The following is a 16393-nucleotide window of genomic DNA, read 5'->3' as shown; positions in this document are numbered from 1 at the left end:
ATTTTTTTCCTCTTCAGGTAAAAGTATTTTAAACGACCAGAAATTTTGTTTCAGAAACATAATTAGAAAAAGCAGAGTATATCCAGCATTTCCCTGCCAGGATGAGCTGCTTTAGAAAAAGCCTTTGATGAGTAATGGCAACATATGTGTTTCATGCTATGCTACAGAAAATGACAGTAAACCGCATGTCACAAGGAAAAGATCATTTCTACTGCCATGTGATGAAAAGTTTTGAAGACCTCCTAATATTAACTGTTCTAGTGAATAACAACCTGTAGTTACAGTAACATGGTACTTGAGCCAAATGTGAGTGACTCGAAAGTGATGTCTTAACTAATGGTTTAATTCCCTTTATTGACAGGGAATATGAAATAAGCCCTACAAGTGTCTGCATCTCATCTCATATGCAGGACGCCAAAAGCCTTTTTTTATCAAGTTCTCATTTTTCCCAAATGTCAGGGATAAATCTAAACAAAAAAACGCAGCACACAGTGAGAAAAGTAACTACCTTTTTCCTTTTAATATAGATGTAGTACAGAATGTTTAATTACAGCAGGACAGTGCTTCCAGTTAAATAAAATTAAAAACCTTTATTTCCCCCAAATATAAAATTACTAAATTAATGTCTTAAAAGAATAAGAATATGGAAAAAGCTTTAAATTATACCACCATTTACCACAGTAACCATGATTACCAATTACATACTCCATTGCTTTGGCAAAAAAGGTTTTTCTTTTAATAACTGCATATAAACCTAACATAGCAAAGACTGTATACATCTTTATATTGCACTTACTTATATACAGGGATAAATGAACTGTAAAGTCTGCATATACTTGGAATGAGCAAATTTTCAAAATAAACTGAAAGCAGAATGATAAGAGCTGGTATGAATATTAAAAAAATGCTTAGAAATGTAATACATTTATGTACAGACTGTATGGACTGTATTAACAAACAATATGTACATAACAATTTACTACTACTGATATTTTAGTGTAACTCAGTGTTCATTAATACAGACCTTTGGTTGTATTTAGTTGTTTAGTAAGATCTAAGCTCGCATACCTCCAAAATGCAACAAGGTATAAAATAAAGCACAACAATTTGCCAAATGGTACAAAAACTACTATTGTCAGTTCCATTAAACCCCAAAAACTAGTGTCTCTGTCTAGCCCCAAAATAGTTCTTGTACTTGGAATCTCTATGTGCCATACACAAAAAGAACACCTGAATGTTACATATCTGCAAAATTACATCCCACGACACTTTTTTTGTAATGTGCAATTCATTTTAATAATACTTTCTAATGAAAAACAGAAGCTAACTTCAACTTTATAATTTTCCAACACGCACTTCTGCAATGACATTGTGAACACCTTTAAATTTTACCAGCAAGGTTAAAAAATATATATGTGTGCCTCCCTTACTCTAAAAGACTATTATTACCAGTAACTGCTACTTGCTAAGTGTGCTCAGACATTCGCGTGAACTACGCAGTTTGCACGTGCCCAACATTTAGCTTCAAGGTCATCCTGAGTTTTCACACAATGAAGCAAATCCACAAACTTTAAAAGAAACAAACATACTTCCCTTTACAAAACAATCATGCAACTGAAGAAGAACTGGGCATCCCATGAACTGTTGTGCTTGTCGGCGTTCCACTTATGGCGTTGAAAATGTGTAGCGAGTTGGGCATGACACTGGCCTTTTCTTCCACAGGAGTAATCTTAAAGGGAAAGACATGTATTTACCAAAATGTTACAAAATGACACAGGCACGTCTAAAACAAATAACCAATTTCATGGTGTGTTGCTTGTCAACTCAACCTCCCAGTACTTTTTCAACTGCACAAAACTTTTGATGACAGTTACTCTTTTCAGCCACCATCTCCTAGATTTAGAAGTTACTTCCCCAATATCAGTCTCCTAACTTAGATATTACACTGTCCTCTGTAGAGGACAGCTGGACAGTTTCTCTCATTCCTCCTGTTAACTTTCAAAAGGAGTTTCATAGTGACAACAAGCTCACTTTTTGCCTTTTTTGGTTTTCCTTGTTTGACTTTGACGTATGATTTGAGCATTTCTTACAAAAAGCTATCGAAGCACCAAAAAGACTTTGTTCTTACCAGCTATAAGCAAATATATGCTAAAATTAAAAATACCACAAAAAAAGGAATTATATAAAGATAAGACAAACTAAGAGAACCGAAGTAGAGAAAACTAATTACCATCCCATCTGATCATATTGGCAAGCAGCAGAGGAGAAAAAAAGAAAAATCTGTTAAGGTTCTTTTATGCATTTTTAAAACTACAAATTTTTTGCAGTTGTTAAGACTTTGCAGTGTTACATTACAGCTAATAGTTTATTCAGTGATGCAAAGCTCTTTTTTCCCAAAACAGCAATAGGCAGACACATAAAGGTGTGAAGACCTTCATGTTTCTAAGCCTTTAGGGAAGTTATCAGTCTAATTGAAAAAAAAAACCCCAAAGCAAAAAAAAGCAATACCACCACCAACATTGCATGTTTTAATTATGTACAACTAATTACATTTCTATAAAAAGAACACAGTGGTAGGCTAATAGTACATATTACTGCAGTCAGTGCTGTACTTTCATATTCCGTTCACAGTATCTTATGGATATCATTTTTTTGTCTAAATGTAAACCAAGAGAAGAAGGTGCAATGTAATTTACTCCTGATGTTGCAGGACATGCTTTTTCTTATCACCAATCTTTGGAAACTCACATACTTCAGCATTTTTTAAACATCTAAATCTTGCACTAAGCTCAAAGTATTTTTTCTTGTGCACAAATTTTCATTATATTCCTTTACTTTTTCCTGTGCCAGGGGAATGCTAATCTTGCATATATCATTAAATTCTTTGACCCAAACACTTGCCTTTCCTTTCTAAAGGGGTATTCTCTATAGCTGTCTAATTCTCTCATGTACCTTGTTCATCTCAATCAGCTTTCCAGTCAGTTATCCTCCATTCTAAACCCTCCTCTGTTTATCAATAAATCACATTGAAATATAATCAAACTGTCCCACTTTTGTTAGCTAAGCAAACTCTTTTTCTGTTCCACAAATCTTTCAAAACTGTTTTCTTCTACTACTGTTTTTTATTAAAATACCACATCCAACCACATAATTCTGGAAAAATTGTATCACTTCCTGTAAACTTTGGTTCACAACGTTCTCTATTGATGGTGCTAAAAGAGAGTTAGTTTTGTCATAAGCTCCTCTCTGTGACAGGATATCAAAATAGAAGAAGGAAAATAAAGCCAATGTGCTTCATCATAGTTATATCATATCACAGAGCTACTCAGAACACAGTACCTGAAAAACCACATCAGGAAATAACGGAAAGCAACAAAGCGTGTGAAGTGAACTTTCAACAAGTGGCATTTTTGAATAGAAAAAAGTTGCCATAAAAGTTTTGGATACCATCCAAGCAAGGGTAGAATAAAGGCAAATCTCTCTTAAGAATTATGAGCCATTCTCTGGTTCTGGAAAAAAGTTATACAAGTAACAGTGGATGAAAGGAGCCTGAAGTGATGAATACAATGAATAAAAATGTCAAGAAGGCAGGGATCGAGCACCAAACTTCAGCTCTTCCTGTCCTCCTGGAAATAATATCTTTGCCTTTGAAGTCAGAAGACAATTCTACTACGGAACCCAGATGCAAGGGTTCAGTGGTACCCCTCACTCCACAAAAATTCTGGTTTTCCTTCCCCCATATTTCTACCTCGTCAGTATTGGACTTCCCTCAAGAAAATAGACTGGAATACCTCTTGAAAGATGCTTAATTCTTTGTTGCAAAAGCAATTATTTATACCTCCAAAATCAAACAAGAAAGGGCTAAGCTTGCAGATCATATTTATTTATTTCATTACATTTGTTTTGTCTTTATTGTTGTCTTCCTTGCCTAAGAAAAACCAGGCTGGTGCCATGAAAATACACAAACAAAAAAAATTGAAGGACCACAGTTTCGTGACAGACTTATAATCTGATAGAAAGAAAAAAAAGAAACAATCCTTTGTGTAAAGCATTACATACATTTTCCCTATTGTTTTCACATTACAGTTACATTCTGAATGATGGTATGTATAACTTAATTTCAGCACATACTTGTTCATGCATTATTTCAGAAAGCTCTTTTGCCATTTCTCTGTAGTTGGCCTTCATTTCTTCTTGATATTCCAACTGATCTTCCTTTATCAGTCGTTCATTTATACCCAGGGCATGCCCACAGGCTTCAACAAATTGCCTGATTTAGAGAAAATAAGGAAGTTCTCAAACAGAAACCCAAAAGATTGATTTAAAATGTTAGCTTAAAGTATGTTTTTAATGAATCAGAACACTTTAAATGTTATAACTTTCAAAAATAATTTTTATGAGTCTTGGAAAAAAGGTCCATTTTTATCTTCCCTCTCCCCCATCCCCAAGAAATCCCAAACCCTCCACACCATACCTAAAAACCTCCTTTAGTAGCTTTACTTTATTGTCTGGATATCTTTTGGTGTTAGTGTCATCTAAGAAAGCTCTTGCATATGCTAATGGACCAGCATTAACCTAAAAAGAATAAGATAAAAAAACCAGTCAGATATCTGACATAATATCTTAGCAATAACAGGTGCTACAGGTGTCTATTGGATTTGATTTTTTTAATAAGAATACATTGATTTAAAAAAAGCTGGACTTACAAAACAAGAAAACTGCTAGAGTTGGAACATAAGAGCAGGAGTTATGAGTTATGAGCAGGAGTTCCAGTGCTATGAACCCGTCCTGGCACAAAGAAACCACTTCGGTGACGTTGCAAGGTAACTGCAGATACTTCCAATCTGTCATCTTGGTTTATTAAATTAGGGTGGCAAAATGAGCTAAACCTACTACTGTTTGGTCTGCTTATTTATTGAAAACAGTTTTCCAAGCTGAGAATTCTGCAACAATCTGCAGAAGTTTAATTGTGCTCTTATGGCAGCTACAGGAGAAGTGAATTCAGTGACTTCTGACTCATCCTTACTCTTCCTCCATATTATCAATATGAGCCTCTCCCTTCTCACCCCAAATACTAGCTTGACAACTTGCTGATTCTGGAACCTTGGTTTGGTTTTCTTCCCTTTTCTGCTGAATGTGACAACTAGTCATTTCAGATGACTGTGTTAACAGCTCTTTTGTTTCGAATTAGTTTAAAATAATAGAGCAGCACTTTTGTCACTGCATTTTGAAGATCCTTACCACATTGACTTGTACTTGCTACACCTGCTTCAGGTACCCTGTTTTGGTGAATCTGATGGCTTCTCTATACATTCCAGTTCTTGACTGCCTTAGGCAAAAAGACATGTTGGACACAGGGATTTTCTACTATCACCTTCCTCCTGTGTATTATCAGTCACTCTTTGTCTCCATAGGGTTCTTACAAAAATGTGCTGGACCTACTGTGGGCAGACCCACAGCTAAGCAAAATATGCTACTTTACCCTCATGTTCATTCATTATCTTATAGCAGTTTCAGCTTTACACCAAAATCTGGTGGGGCTCAGAACACAACAGATTCCAGAGATTAATCTTAATTCTTTCATGTAACTGTCTCTGATCAGTTGTTTATATGAAATACTTTTATTGCTTTTCCTATTCAGGAAGTAACTGCACAGTGAGTATATTTCTAACTTAGGACACTCTTGAACATACAGAATAGAAGCTAATTATAAAATGCTACTTATATAATTTTTCAAAGACGGAAGCAAATTAAACAACTGTATGGCAAAGGTCTTACCTGAACACTGACACTTCCCTGTAGCTTTAGCTGCAATTTGATCATATCTACTTCAGCTGAAGAGCAAAGCTGCCTAAGCTCTGCAACTTTTTTACTCATTTCATCAATGGCTACTTCAATTGGGTTTAAATCAGTGTGGTGCTGGTACATCACTGGAATGCGCTTTTTCACATATGGGAAACAATGTATAGCTGTGGAAAGAAACAAGTTTAATATAGTTAGGAAAAGATTTTCTAATAAGCTGTGCTTTGAGAGAATCTTATGCTAAAATCTCATTTTGATGTAATTAATTGCCCAATTTAATAACTTACATAATTAGAAATACTGCCAAATAGACAGGGAAACAGAACACTGAAATGTAAATATGCACAGCTTTACATGCATTACAGCAAAGAAAGATTGTTGTAATTACTACTACTAATACCCATCAGGAAATAAACCACTGGAACTTAATTCATTTGAGAACTGTAAAAAGAATTGCTTTTCATTCACACATCCCAAGGAAGAGAAGAATCAAAAAGAGCAAAGCTGCATTTTCTATTTCCTCACAAGTACCGGCTATGGACAACTAAAATTATAAACTCACTTATTTGTTTTTACAACGATATTAATACAGAAACTCACATTTAACAGAGAAAAACCACAAAAGTCCTTTTCTAAGAAAAAGGAAAGCCAGACTCCAGATTCAGAATTCTGGAAGCTTAAGGAAAAAGATAATAATTTTGAGGATTCCCCACAGAAGAAACAAATCTGAAAAACCTAGTTATGGCCAAAAATACGAAAAGGATTTTAGCTGATAGCTATGAAGGACTTAATTAGGTGAAATAGAAAAACCCATACAGACCATAATTAGACCACTTGAACTAATGCTTGCAGTCAAAGCATTCCATTCCATCAGTACCTGTCAAAATAGTCCGTCGCTTACACTGTTCTTCTACTCCTCCTTGTCTCTTACCACCTTGAGTGAAAGGCATCTCAAACATAAAGCGACGAATGTTATGAGTCCTTTCAAAATCTGTTTTTCTCTCCTGCAATTCTTTTTCTTCAAAGTATGGAATTACATGTGTAACTTGAATATATGCATATTTTGAATCTAAATCCTTAGGATTTACCTTAAAAACAGGACAAAAAAAAATAAATCAAATAGCTACATTGTGAATAAAGTGGATCTAACAGTAGTCACACAACTTCCAGAAATTAAATTTGGTCTCTTAACCTCCGAATTATTGAAAACATGGGAAATGTTCATGCTTTCACAGGGGTTACCTGTATTCAGTTTTTAGCAATTAGGAAGAAAGACAACTAGATGCATTACAGCATGTTGTGGATTTTTTTTGTTAGTCTTGGTTTGTTTGGGTTTTGGCGTTTTTTTTAAACTGCCTGTGATGACGAAACCCAACCCTTGCATCAAGTTCTCCTCTCCGTTTAAAGTTCCAATATTGAAATGCCCACCATTGCTGCACTTTAAGGCCAAAAAGCACAGAAATTTTTGAATCAAGGATTCAAAAGGATCCTTATCAAGGAACAAAAAGAGCCATGAAATTATACTAAGAGGAAATCACCATAATGTCTAAGGGTGAAGAAAAAATTACCATAAAGTCTAAGGCTGACATGTGGAAAAGGGAAGAACTTCCAAAGAATGACAGTGCATGAATAGCAGGAAATACAGCTAAAGTTAACACGGAGTATGATCATAATCCAAATTTGTTCTAAGATACAATCATTGTTTTGAGAGGTAACACTATAGAAATTAAGCATTTTGGCTGTTCTAAAAGGCATATTTAGTAGGAGATAATATTCCTCTCATGCCTTTCAAACAGTAGAGTTTTTAGACACAGATGCTTGTGTGCCAAATGAGTAACAGACAGTGATTCCATGGTCAAGTGAACTAGGCAGAGCAATATATTAGAATTTTTTAGAGAAAATAAAGATCATACTTTGCCAGAATCCTGAATCATTTTGACATTTTCAGCTCCAAATTTGTCAGAGTAGAGTTTTTGGAGTCTTTGGGAAATTTCTGAAAGAGGTGTGAGTTTAGGCTCTTTGTAGATGTATTCTTTTCCATCTTCATCCTCAAAGAAACCCTGTAAAAAATTGGAGAACAAACGATACTAAGATGGACATAATGTGTGTGGTTCAAAGGAAATATAAACATTTAACATTAGTATTCAAGCAAACATAAATAGACAGAAATTAAAATCTAAGTAAAAAGGTTTCCTAAGAGAATAAAAAACAACAGAAAAATGTAATTCTCTACTACAACGTGAATGAAAGATAATGGAAACATAGAGTTTAAATTTTAAAAGTTTGTAGCAATTCTATGGTGTGCCAAGCCTTTGAGATAAATTTCCTTCACTTTTATTTAAAAGTGAACTTGCAGCACTGTTTCACTTGCCAAAACTGATGGTCTTGCCCAACAGAACTACCCGATTCACAAGTGACTATTTTGGCAAAAGTTTACATAAAACTAATCTGAAAATTTTCCTTAGGTAGTAATAAAAAATTCATTCCGTAAAACAAAATTTTATTATGCAAAGATCTTAATTTTATGATGCACTTTTGGTATGTACTTCTTTATTTTATTACACATAGCATTTTAAAACCACAACTAAATGCTCAATACATGGAAAGTGAAACAGTTCTTTGGTTTAAAACAACAAGCCATGTTGAGTTCATGTTTGAAACCAGAAAATAAATATTTTTGTCATAAACGAAACAGACAAAATAGAAAAGCACAACATATCATGTATAAACACAGGCTAGATTGACAAAAATTCCCACACCAAACTAAGGTGAAATGCAGCAGTTTGTACTGCATTGCTTGCTTTGTAAGCGGTTACTGTAATTACCTCAACATCTGTTTCACTGTCTGTAAACTGGTATTGCTATAAAGTCATAAAAGACAACAGAATACATGTAAAGTTATACTGCTCAGAGTATTTTACAATTCTCCATGCTCAGCTGAACAATTAAGCAACTGGGCTATGCATGTAGAGAGTGTATTACTTGATACTGCGTGATACCATAGGGATACAGAGGCATTCTAGACATGTACCAGAGGATGTGAAGCTGCCAATACACAGCCAGAACTTTGGTCTGAAGCATGCAATACTGATGCATAGAAAAGAGTGATCCGTTCTCTAAATGGAGCTTGATGTTACTTTTTGACTTGCAATGGCTATTAATGCATACCCATCTAAGAAGCAGCCTTGCAAACCACACTGTAGCACTACAGACATTAAGTCAATACATTGCTAAGAACTGACATTACAGAAAACTTACCGCTGCCTTAAGGTAGTAAACAAAAAAAAGAAAAAGGGAAAAAGGCAAAAAATTTACTGAGGAAAATAATACAAATTTTACTGGAATTGATAAATGTTTTAAAATAAATTACTGGTGGTGTTTCTTTATTTCATACAGAACACATTCCTTGTGCTTTTTATGTCACGGTATCAATACAGATGATGAAAGAGTAAACCTTGTAAAATAAACTCAGGTTTTTCTTACTGCATAAAGCAGAGAGTGAAAGAAAGTAACACTCACTTGTCCAAAGAATGCTACCCTGAAATAAGTTCCCAGCAGCCTCTTGCCTGTATGCATAACTTCTGTAACTTTACTGTATGCTCGATGAAGGGTGTCATACAAGTGAGCAAGCCTCTAAAAGTAAAAGAAAACAATAATGAGGGAGAAGAGCAAAGCAGAACTTTCCTATCTAAAAATAACAAATAATGCTCTTGTAGCCAGTAACAACTGAAAACATTCTTTTATTGAATGGTAGTATTAGGTTTAGCACTTGTATCAGGATGACAATATGTAAGACTAATTTCTAATAATTTATATTTAAAGAAAAAAATGTATTTAAAATTAAAACAAAAATTTCAACACATCCAAATTTGAGTTACTATTTTAATACTCTTATTATGTGATGTCCTATGTGTCATGCAGTTAGACTTGAAAATTCAGGATATTTTTCTTGCTCAAATCTACTTTTGATGAATTAAGTACCTCAAAGTCCCTCCGTTTTTCATAAATGGGAATTATAAGTTTATATATGTCAGCAATGAGTTCATAGCGTTCTGCCTTCCAGAGTCCATCAGCACACTGCTCCAGCAATTCCATCAGCACATCCTAGATTTGGATACACATTTGAAAATGTAGAAAAATTAGTACCCATAAAAAGCACAGCAAATAATTCTACCACAGTTCTTACCAGTGAAAAGGGAAATCTTGCCTCAAAACAGAATTATCTACATGTAGTAATTTAAGTTATTGCGGCAAAAATTGCTAAAAGGAAGTAAAATAACACAGAATGGTCTGAGTGCTCACACATACCCTTTGTATTTACCACAAACAGCACGTTTCTTTTAGATATTCTTGGGAGTTCCTGAGACCTGCTTCTACCATTCTTGCATTGCAGTAGTGAAGGCAGAAGCTGGAAAAAACTCCCTTCATGCTTCGAAGCTACTCTATTCCACCTCCTTCTTCCCTCTAGTAGCAGACTAAGTCAGCATAAAGACATCACTAAGAAAATCAACTTTTAACACTGAGAGCAAAGAGACTAAAAAATGATACCCTTATCCATGTGCTCCAACAGACCTTAAAACATTTTCTCCTTTCCCCCGGTCATTATGGGGCTGTACAGACTCCCCAGTATCTCCATCCTCAGCAGCCAAGTGCTGACAACTGACAGAGCAGTGTCACTGCTGGACCACAAGGGCTGTCCACAAACACTTTTATGACACAAGTCTCAATTCAGACACCAGAGGGCATCCAGATGTAGCAAAGAAGTAAAATTTTGTTTACAAAAGGAAAAGAACATAAAGAGCAGAAGCTTCAAGTAGGAGAGCTATGGAGCAAAAGAGCACAACATTTCTGAGCCCCCTGTCTCAATGCTTATCCATTCTCATGGGAGAAGTTCTTCTCTCTATGTGCAGTGAGTTTCCCTTGACACCTGTGAGAATGGCCTCTTGCTCTTTAATGGTGTTCTTCTTGGAAAAGTCTGATTCTTCTACTAACCAGTTTAGGAGCTGGACTTTTTCCAGTTTGCTGATACCTGTCTTGAATTTTGGGGGTCAGTACTGGACACAAGGTTAGAGATGGGGCTCCACAAACAAATGAGAAGTTAGAAGGGGAAAACCCCACTTCCCTCTGCTTCTTGATTCAATCCTCTCTCTAACACAATGCAGCCTGCACTGGCCTTTATTTCCACAAAGCCACACTGATGATTCCCAATCAAGTTCTTGTCCACTAAAACTTCTAGGTCTTTCTATAGAGCTGCTGCTCAGCCTGTACTGAGATTTTTTTTTCCTCTTTTTTCCTTTTTTTGCAGGTGCAGGCTTTGCACTTTCTTTGCACAGCCTTGAGAGGACACTGTGCTCCTGTGAGGCTCTGTCATTTACCCATCTGCAAATTAGGATAATGCCTTTCACAGAATGTCACAGGCAAGCAACTGTTTTGATGAAATGCACACAGTAGCCTTCTTAAAAATGAAAATCCCAAACTAAATTTTGTTTTTTCATCTGGCTAACTTAGGTATCCCTGACCTCAGAGAGAATTCTTTTAAAATGAGACCTAAATTGAGAATTCCCAAATTTCAATTTTTTAAAAATGAGAAACTGTATAAAATCTTAAGAAAAATTTCACTTAATTCAGAACAATTTTTATAAACTGGAGAATATGAAAGATGTTGCATCCCTTTTAGAAACATGAAGGGATTGTCTCTGATCCTCCAATACTTGTAAATGCTCCTTTGGAGATTTAACTCTAAAAACAACGAGCAAACAGGGAAATCTCAAGTTTTAAGGGAAGAAATTCCACATGGCTTGTTACCATGTACAGGAAGAACTCCCATCAGAGCATCATTTTGCTAAGCAGTAGTAAAATACAGCTTGAAAGATGTTTCTTCTTCTTGATTTCTGTACCCAATTGATCTGTCATATCATTTTTTTCTTAGACAATACAGTTCTGCTTACATATGAACATACTGAGGAAACACTCCCTATATAAATAGGTTCCTATTCCTTAAGGAACTACGTGGTTTGAAGTACTTCTATGAAATAGTAATAATCATAAAATTATGATGGGTAAATACCCATGATGTTTAGTCTGCTAAAGCCAAACAGGTCTTCCCTCTTGTTACTCTTGTTGTTATTACAATGATTATTTCTCCCCATTATTACTTTTCCTGTGTTTCAGACAACTTTGAGAAGTTATCTGAAAAATAGTAACTTCTTTCAGTATTTCATCAGTTAGAGTACTACATGGTTAAGTTTAGAAAGGGTTGCAAGCAGGGAAAAAATGAAATTTGGCTTGGTTTGATCCTTCTGCAAGCTGTACAGGCTTACAATCTCACTCTTGGCTTACTTCCGTTCCACGGAAATACTGAGAGATGGAAATAAATTTGTGTAGGGTTCAATGACCCAGAAAAAGCAGTATATTCTTTTTGCAGGGAGTGCAATGAGAAAAAGAATAAAGACATTCCATTTTTTAAAAAATGCGTAATAATTTAACTCTGACAAATGGTCTGGCAGGAAAACAGCGACAGAAATTTCCAACAAAACTTTCCATCAGCAGTAGTCGCTAGAATTCCTGATCTTCAACAGCTTAGAGCAGCTTGCATTTTGCTTTGACTAACATGCTAAATTTCATGCTGGATCAGAAGAATCAATGATTTTAAAAAGACAGCAAAAAAATTGAAAAAAAAAAAAAACCACTAAACAATTTGCACAGTCAAATAATATTGTCACACAGCTTCACCATACACTACTTAAAACACAAAAGAAAAATACTTTTGTTGTACAGTTATGCTTACAAACGAGGGGGTTTTCCAACCTGACTGCTGCCAGTAGTGGTCTGTCCCTCTCTTCCACAACTAGACCAGCAAATACATATTGTAGACATAGCTTTTCATAAGCAAGATTATTCATAATATTTTCATACAGGCTGGTTACTAGTAAAATTTACTGCAGAGTTAGCACAGATGGATCAGCAAAGACACAAGGAATGAAACTTAAGCCAGAAAAAACACATGGACATGAGTCTGGTGCCAGTTTCATTGTTATGGCATATTTGCTTAGGAAAACTGTAAACAGCAAAAACCAGTGAACACATTTTCATGATTTCTGGTGGAGTAATACTCTAAATCCAACTCAGTTTGGCAAAACAACAGATTTTGCTAGCTCTAATAAATAACCCACATTAGTGTTCATCCTGTCAACTAGAGTAAAACCCCGTTTTGCTTTTATTCCAAAAGTGGTGTTGTGTTGATGTGCTAGCACTATATTTAATATATATGTATATAGTAAATTCTCTAAATCTGGGACACCTCAGAGAAATTTTTTATTTCAGCTTTAGGGTAAGAATGGCAGATCAAAACCAACTATTATATCCCTCATATCAGTAATTCTCCAGATTGAAACACAAAAATTGCAAAAAACCTGAGCCTTTCCATGTATGTAAATTCTAGTATTTTTATGTTTACTTACTTCATTGAAGTGAACATCTTGCATTCCAACATCCTCCATCATTGAAGCCTCTTCATCTATATTTGGTGTGATTACTCTGAAAGCAGTACAACCTTGCCTAAACATCCCTGTCATTGAAAAAGAAATATAGACAAATTTAATTTGTTCCAGCAAGATAACACTGGGCCATTTTGTGATTCTGCATAAAGCAGAAGCCGTGCTTAAATAGACCTACCACCAACTAAATAAAGAAATAGATCAGCCTCCCACTGCATGATTAAAATACAAGACTTTACATTACTGTGAATGTACAAATGGGTTTTCAAAAAACCCCAAAAACGTTAATATCTGGACCCTTACCTCCCAAACGCAGTAGTGTCTGAATCTTCCTACATTATCTTAAAAATTTGTGTCTAATCTACTCCACCCTAAGTCTAAGATACTCAAGGTAACTTTTACAGTATTTAATTAAACTGCCATGAAGTCATGCTGGAACTGTGTACAGGGGCAGGACCTGGCATGTCATTTTTTCCAGTTTGAACAATATGAATGACATTAACCACAAAAAATGATCAAGGGAAGGCAAACCAGATTATTCAAGCACAGAAAAACAGGAAAAAACCTAACAAAATAGCAATCTAACTTTACTGAAAAAGAAAATAGTTAGCAAAAATGGAGTACAGAATGTCCTAACAAGAAACCCATCTCTTCTATGCATGCTGTATAGCTCTTTTTTGATTACCTCAGATTGCTGAATTAAGGAAACAGGATTTTCTGTATCAATTAAAGCCTCAAGGGCAATCAGTAAATATTATTGATTCGCACATACTTATTTCACAACTCATTCCTACATAGATTCTTTCTGCTCAGGTACGAGTTCTGATCACCAGAGGTTTTATTGAATGATTGCCTCAAATGCAAGGGACTCTTCTGTAGTACCACAGGTAGAAGTCTACATTTTATATGAGAATATACAAAATAGCAGATCACCCAAAAGACTCACAAATTAACAAAGACTATCACTAGTTCTCATCAGGTATCAGCAGTCTTCCAACTGGACACAGTAATTTGTCCTAGCAGCATATGTCAGATGTGGTCTCAGAGAAGGTTCTGAAATCACTGGGGCAAAGAAAATAGCCTATACACTACACAAACATTTGGCAAGAAGCACAACAAGAACAGAGAGAAATCATCTTTTAGACTCATGATTTTGCTTCATTTTGAACTGTCATGCAAAGGCAAAGCTAAAAACCTGCGAACATTAATTTGCCTACAAATCCAAAACACTATCTCAACATCATAATTGGTCTTAACAGATCCCTGAAATTTTCTTCTAGAGATCTAGAGATCTCTTTTTCTTAATGAAATCCACATAATCTTTTATTTTCTCAAATCCCTGATTGAGAACTCTTCTGATCCTAAAGATAGTTTTCTACCCTATCTCAAGGGTCATCAGAACTCACTTTTACAGACAGCTGCTGGTACAGAATACCACAACAGGGTGAAACATCCTGAGCACTATTATCACTGACTGAACATCTGAAAATTTGTACAAATTTATTTTGACTCCTCTGGCAATGCCAGGTTTCCCCAGAGGCACTGAGGGGATTCCTTGTTGAACAAGAATATTCACTGATAACTTTCCTTTAGAAAGGGTCTGATTTGAGCTATTAGCAGCTCCAGCGTAAAACTAAAATTTTTACTTTCCTAAAAATTTACTTTGCCTTTTTCTGAAATGCTGCCTCTTAGATATGCAAGTATACTCCTAAATATGTGAGTATGCTACCTGGTTAGGTCAGAATTTTTTCTCTGGTGAACACTGAAATACCTACAACTTCGTCAAGGAAACTATTGATTTTCCCAAACCATAATGAAAAAATATATTTGAATACATTAAAATAAGGTTTTGAAATCATACCTTTTCGTGTGAGATATTCTGCAACCAGTGCTGCAACATGGACATAGCACATTGCTGCCTAAAACAGAAAGAGTAACAATCTTTTAAAATACAATTAACATGGGACTATTAAAAGCAAAGTATATAAGGAGAGCCCCAGCATGAGACAATTTCCTCAGTTTTCCTTTTTGCTGCTTTGCAGGAGATATATATGACTACTGTAAGAATTCTCCACCTCATTTATGTAAAACAGTAACTGTGCAAGTGCACTCACTCCTTCTTAACCAGAGCACTGAGTGGCATGGACAGCAGTGCATTATCTAAGAGTGACCATGGATCACATGCTGTAATAAAAACAGGTGAATCTCTTTTTTGGGGAGAGATATTTTAAGTGTTAAACTATTAAAGATTCTACTCAGCATTTGGTAGCCCTTCTGCCCTTTGTCTGCTTTTTGGCTCCATACAAAGAGAAATGCAGAAGAAACTGGTGACAGACCATTTGAAAGCAGCAAGAGAGACGTGACCTATGAATAGAATTTGAAGGAATTTGGTTGGTGCAGTTTGGAAAACAGAAAAAAAAAATAAGGGACAAAATAATTTTCAGATATCTGAGATTTTTTATGAATTTGACACTGACCACTTTTCTCCACAGAAAGGACCTTAAAAAAACCAACTTGAGATTCTTGTTTTACTAAAAAGGCTTTCAGCAAAGTGTTTCTCTAACTGTAATTATCAGTTGAACAGCTTCTATATGGAGGCTGCACAACCTCAGACAATGGAGGTGAAGGAAAAAGGTAAGAATCTGCCAGCAATTCTAACTCATACTTTGTACAGAGTTGAACTTGGTGATTGACAGACATCCTCATCTAGTTGCATAGTCAAAGATTCCAAAATTTTAATTAAAAAAAAATAAAACCAGAACTGAAATGGACTAAAACACCTTGTCTTCTCAGATAGCTGAAGTTGTTCACTTCAAAAGACAAGCTAATAACAGACTAATGTGCATGCCTTCTGTTTTGCTACCATGTAGAAGAAGAGAATTCTAGTACTAAGAATTAAGTTAGGAAGACTGCAGCTTCTATTTCCTGGAGGTATTTACTTGCTCATATGATGCTCATTTTAACAGATGTTTATGAAATTCAATGATTTCATACAAAGCAATTTACTTTCAGATGGAAAAAACTTCCAGAAAGAGACAAAATTAATCTGTATCTGGATAAAATATTTACATTAAGACATATCATAATCTCCACTT

General features: G+C 35.3%; 1 protein-coding gene across 22 annotated transcripts in view; it reads right to left on the bottom strand.

The window, feature by feature from the left end:
- Positions 1-495: 495 nt before the first annotated feature.
- Positions 496-16393, bottom strand: part of DOCK9 (dedicator of cytokinesis 9) — a 116882-nt gene continuing 100984 nt past the window's right edge. For 14 of the 22 annotated variants that reach the window (XM_042043205.1, XM_042043328.1, XM_042043168.1 and 11 more), the window contains 12 exons: positions 15160-15217; positions 13263-13369; positions 9784-9906; positions 9322-9435; positions 9061-9066; positions 8628-8663; positions 7716-7862; positions 6680-6890; positions 5779-5969; positions 4475-4575; positions 4132-4270; positions 496-1729 (listed from right to left, as the gene is read on the bottom strand). In XM_042043205.1, coding sequence (XP_041899139.1) covers positions 1607-1729; positions 4132-4270; positions 4475-4575; positions 5779-5969; positions 6680-6890; positions 7716-7862; positions 8628-8663; positions 9061-9066; positions 9322-9435; positions 9784-9906; positions 13263-13369; positions 15160-15217 — 1356 coding nt within the window. In that variant the 3' untranslated portion in view covers positions 496-1606. Of the gene's footprint in view, positions 1730-2230; positions 2239-4131; positions 4271-4474; positions 4576-5778; positions 5970-6679; positions 6891-7715; positions 7863-8627; positions 8664-9060; positions 9067-9321; positions 9436-9783; positions 9907-13262; positions 13370-15159; positions 15218-16393 lie in introns of all 22 variants that reach the window. The other 8 variants (XM_042043310.1, XM_042043366.1, XM_042043197.1 and 5 more) reach the window with 3 other exon arrangements.

This window comes from Corvus kubaryi, unplaced genomic scaffold (assembly GCF_017639235.1).
Source record: "Corvus kubaryi isolate FWS band 111438036 unplaced genomic scaffold, C.kubaryi_AGA036_p1.0 133, whole genome shotgun sequence".
NCBI lineage: Eukaryota > Metazoa > Chordata > Aves > Passeriformes > Corvidae > Corvus > Corvus kubaryi.
Note: the sequence above shows the minus strand (reverse complement) of the source record. Positions and strands in the feature narration are given on the sequence as shown.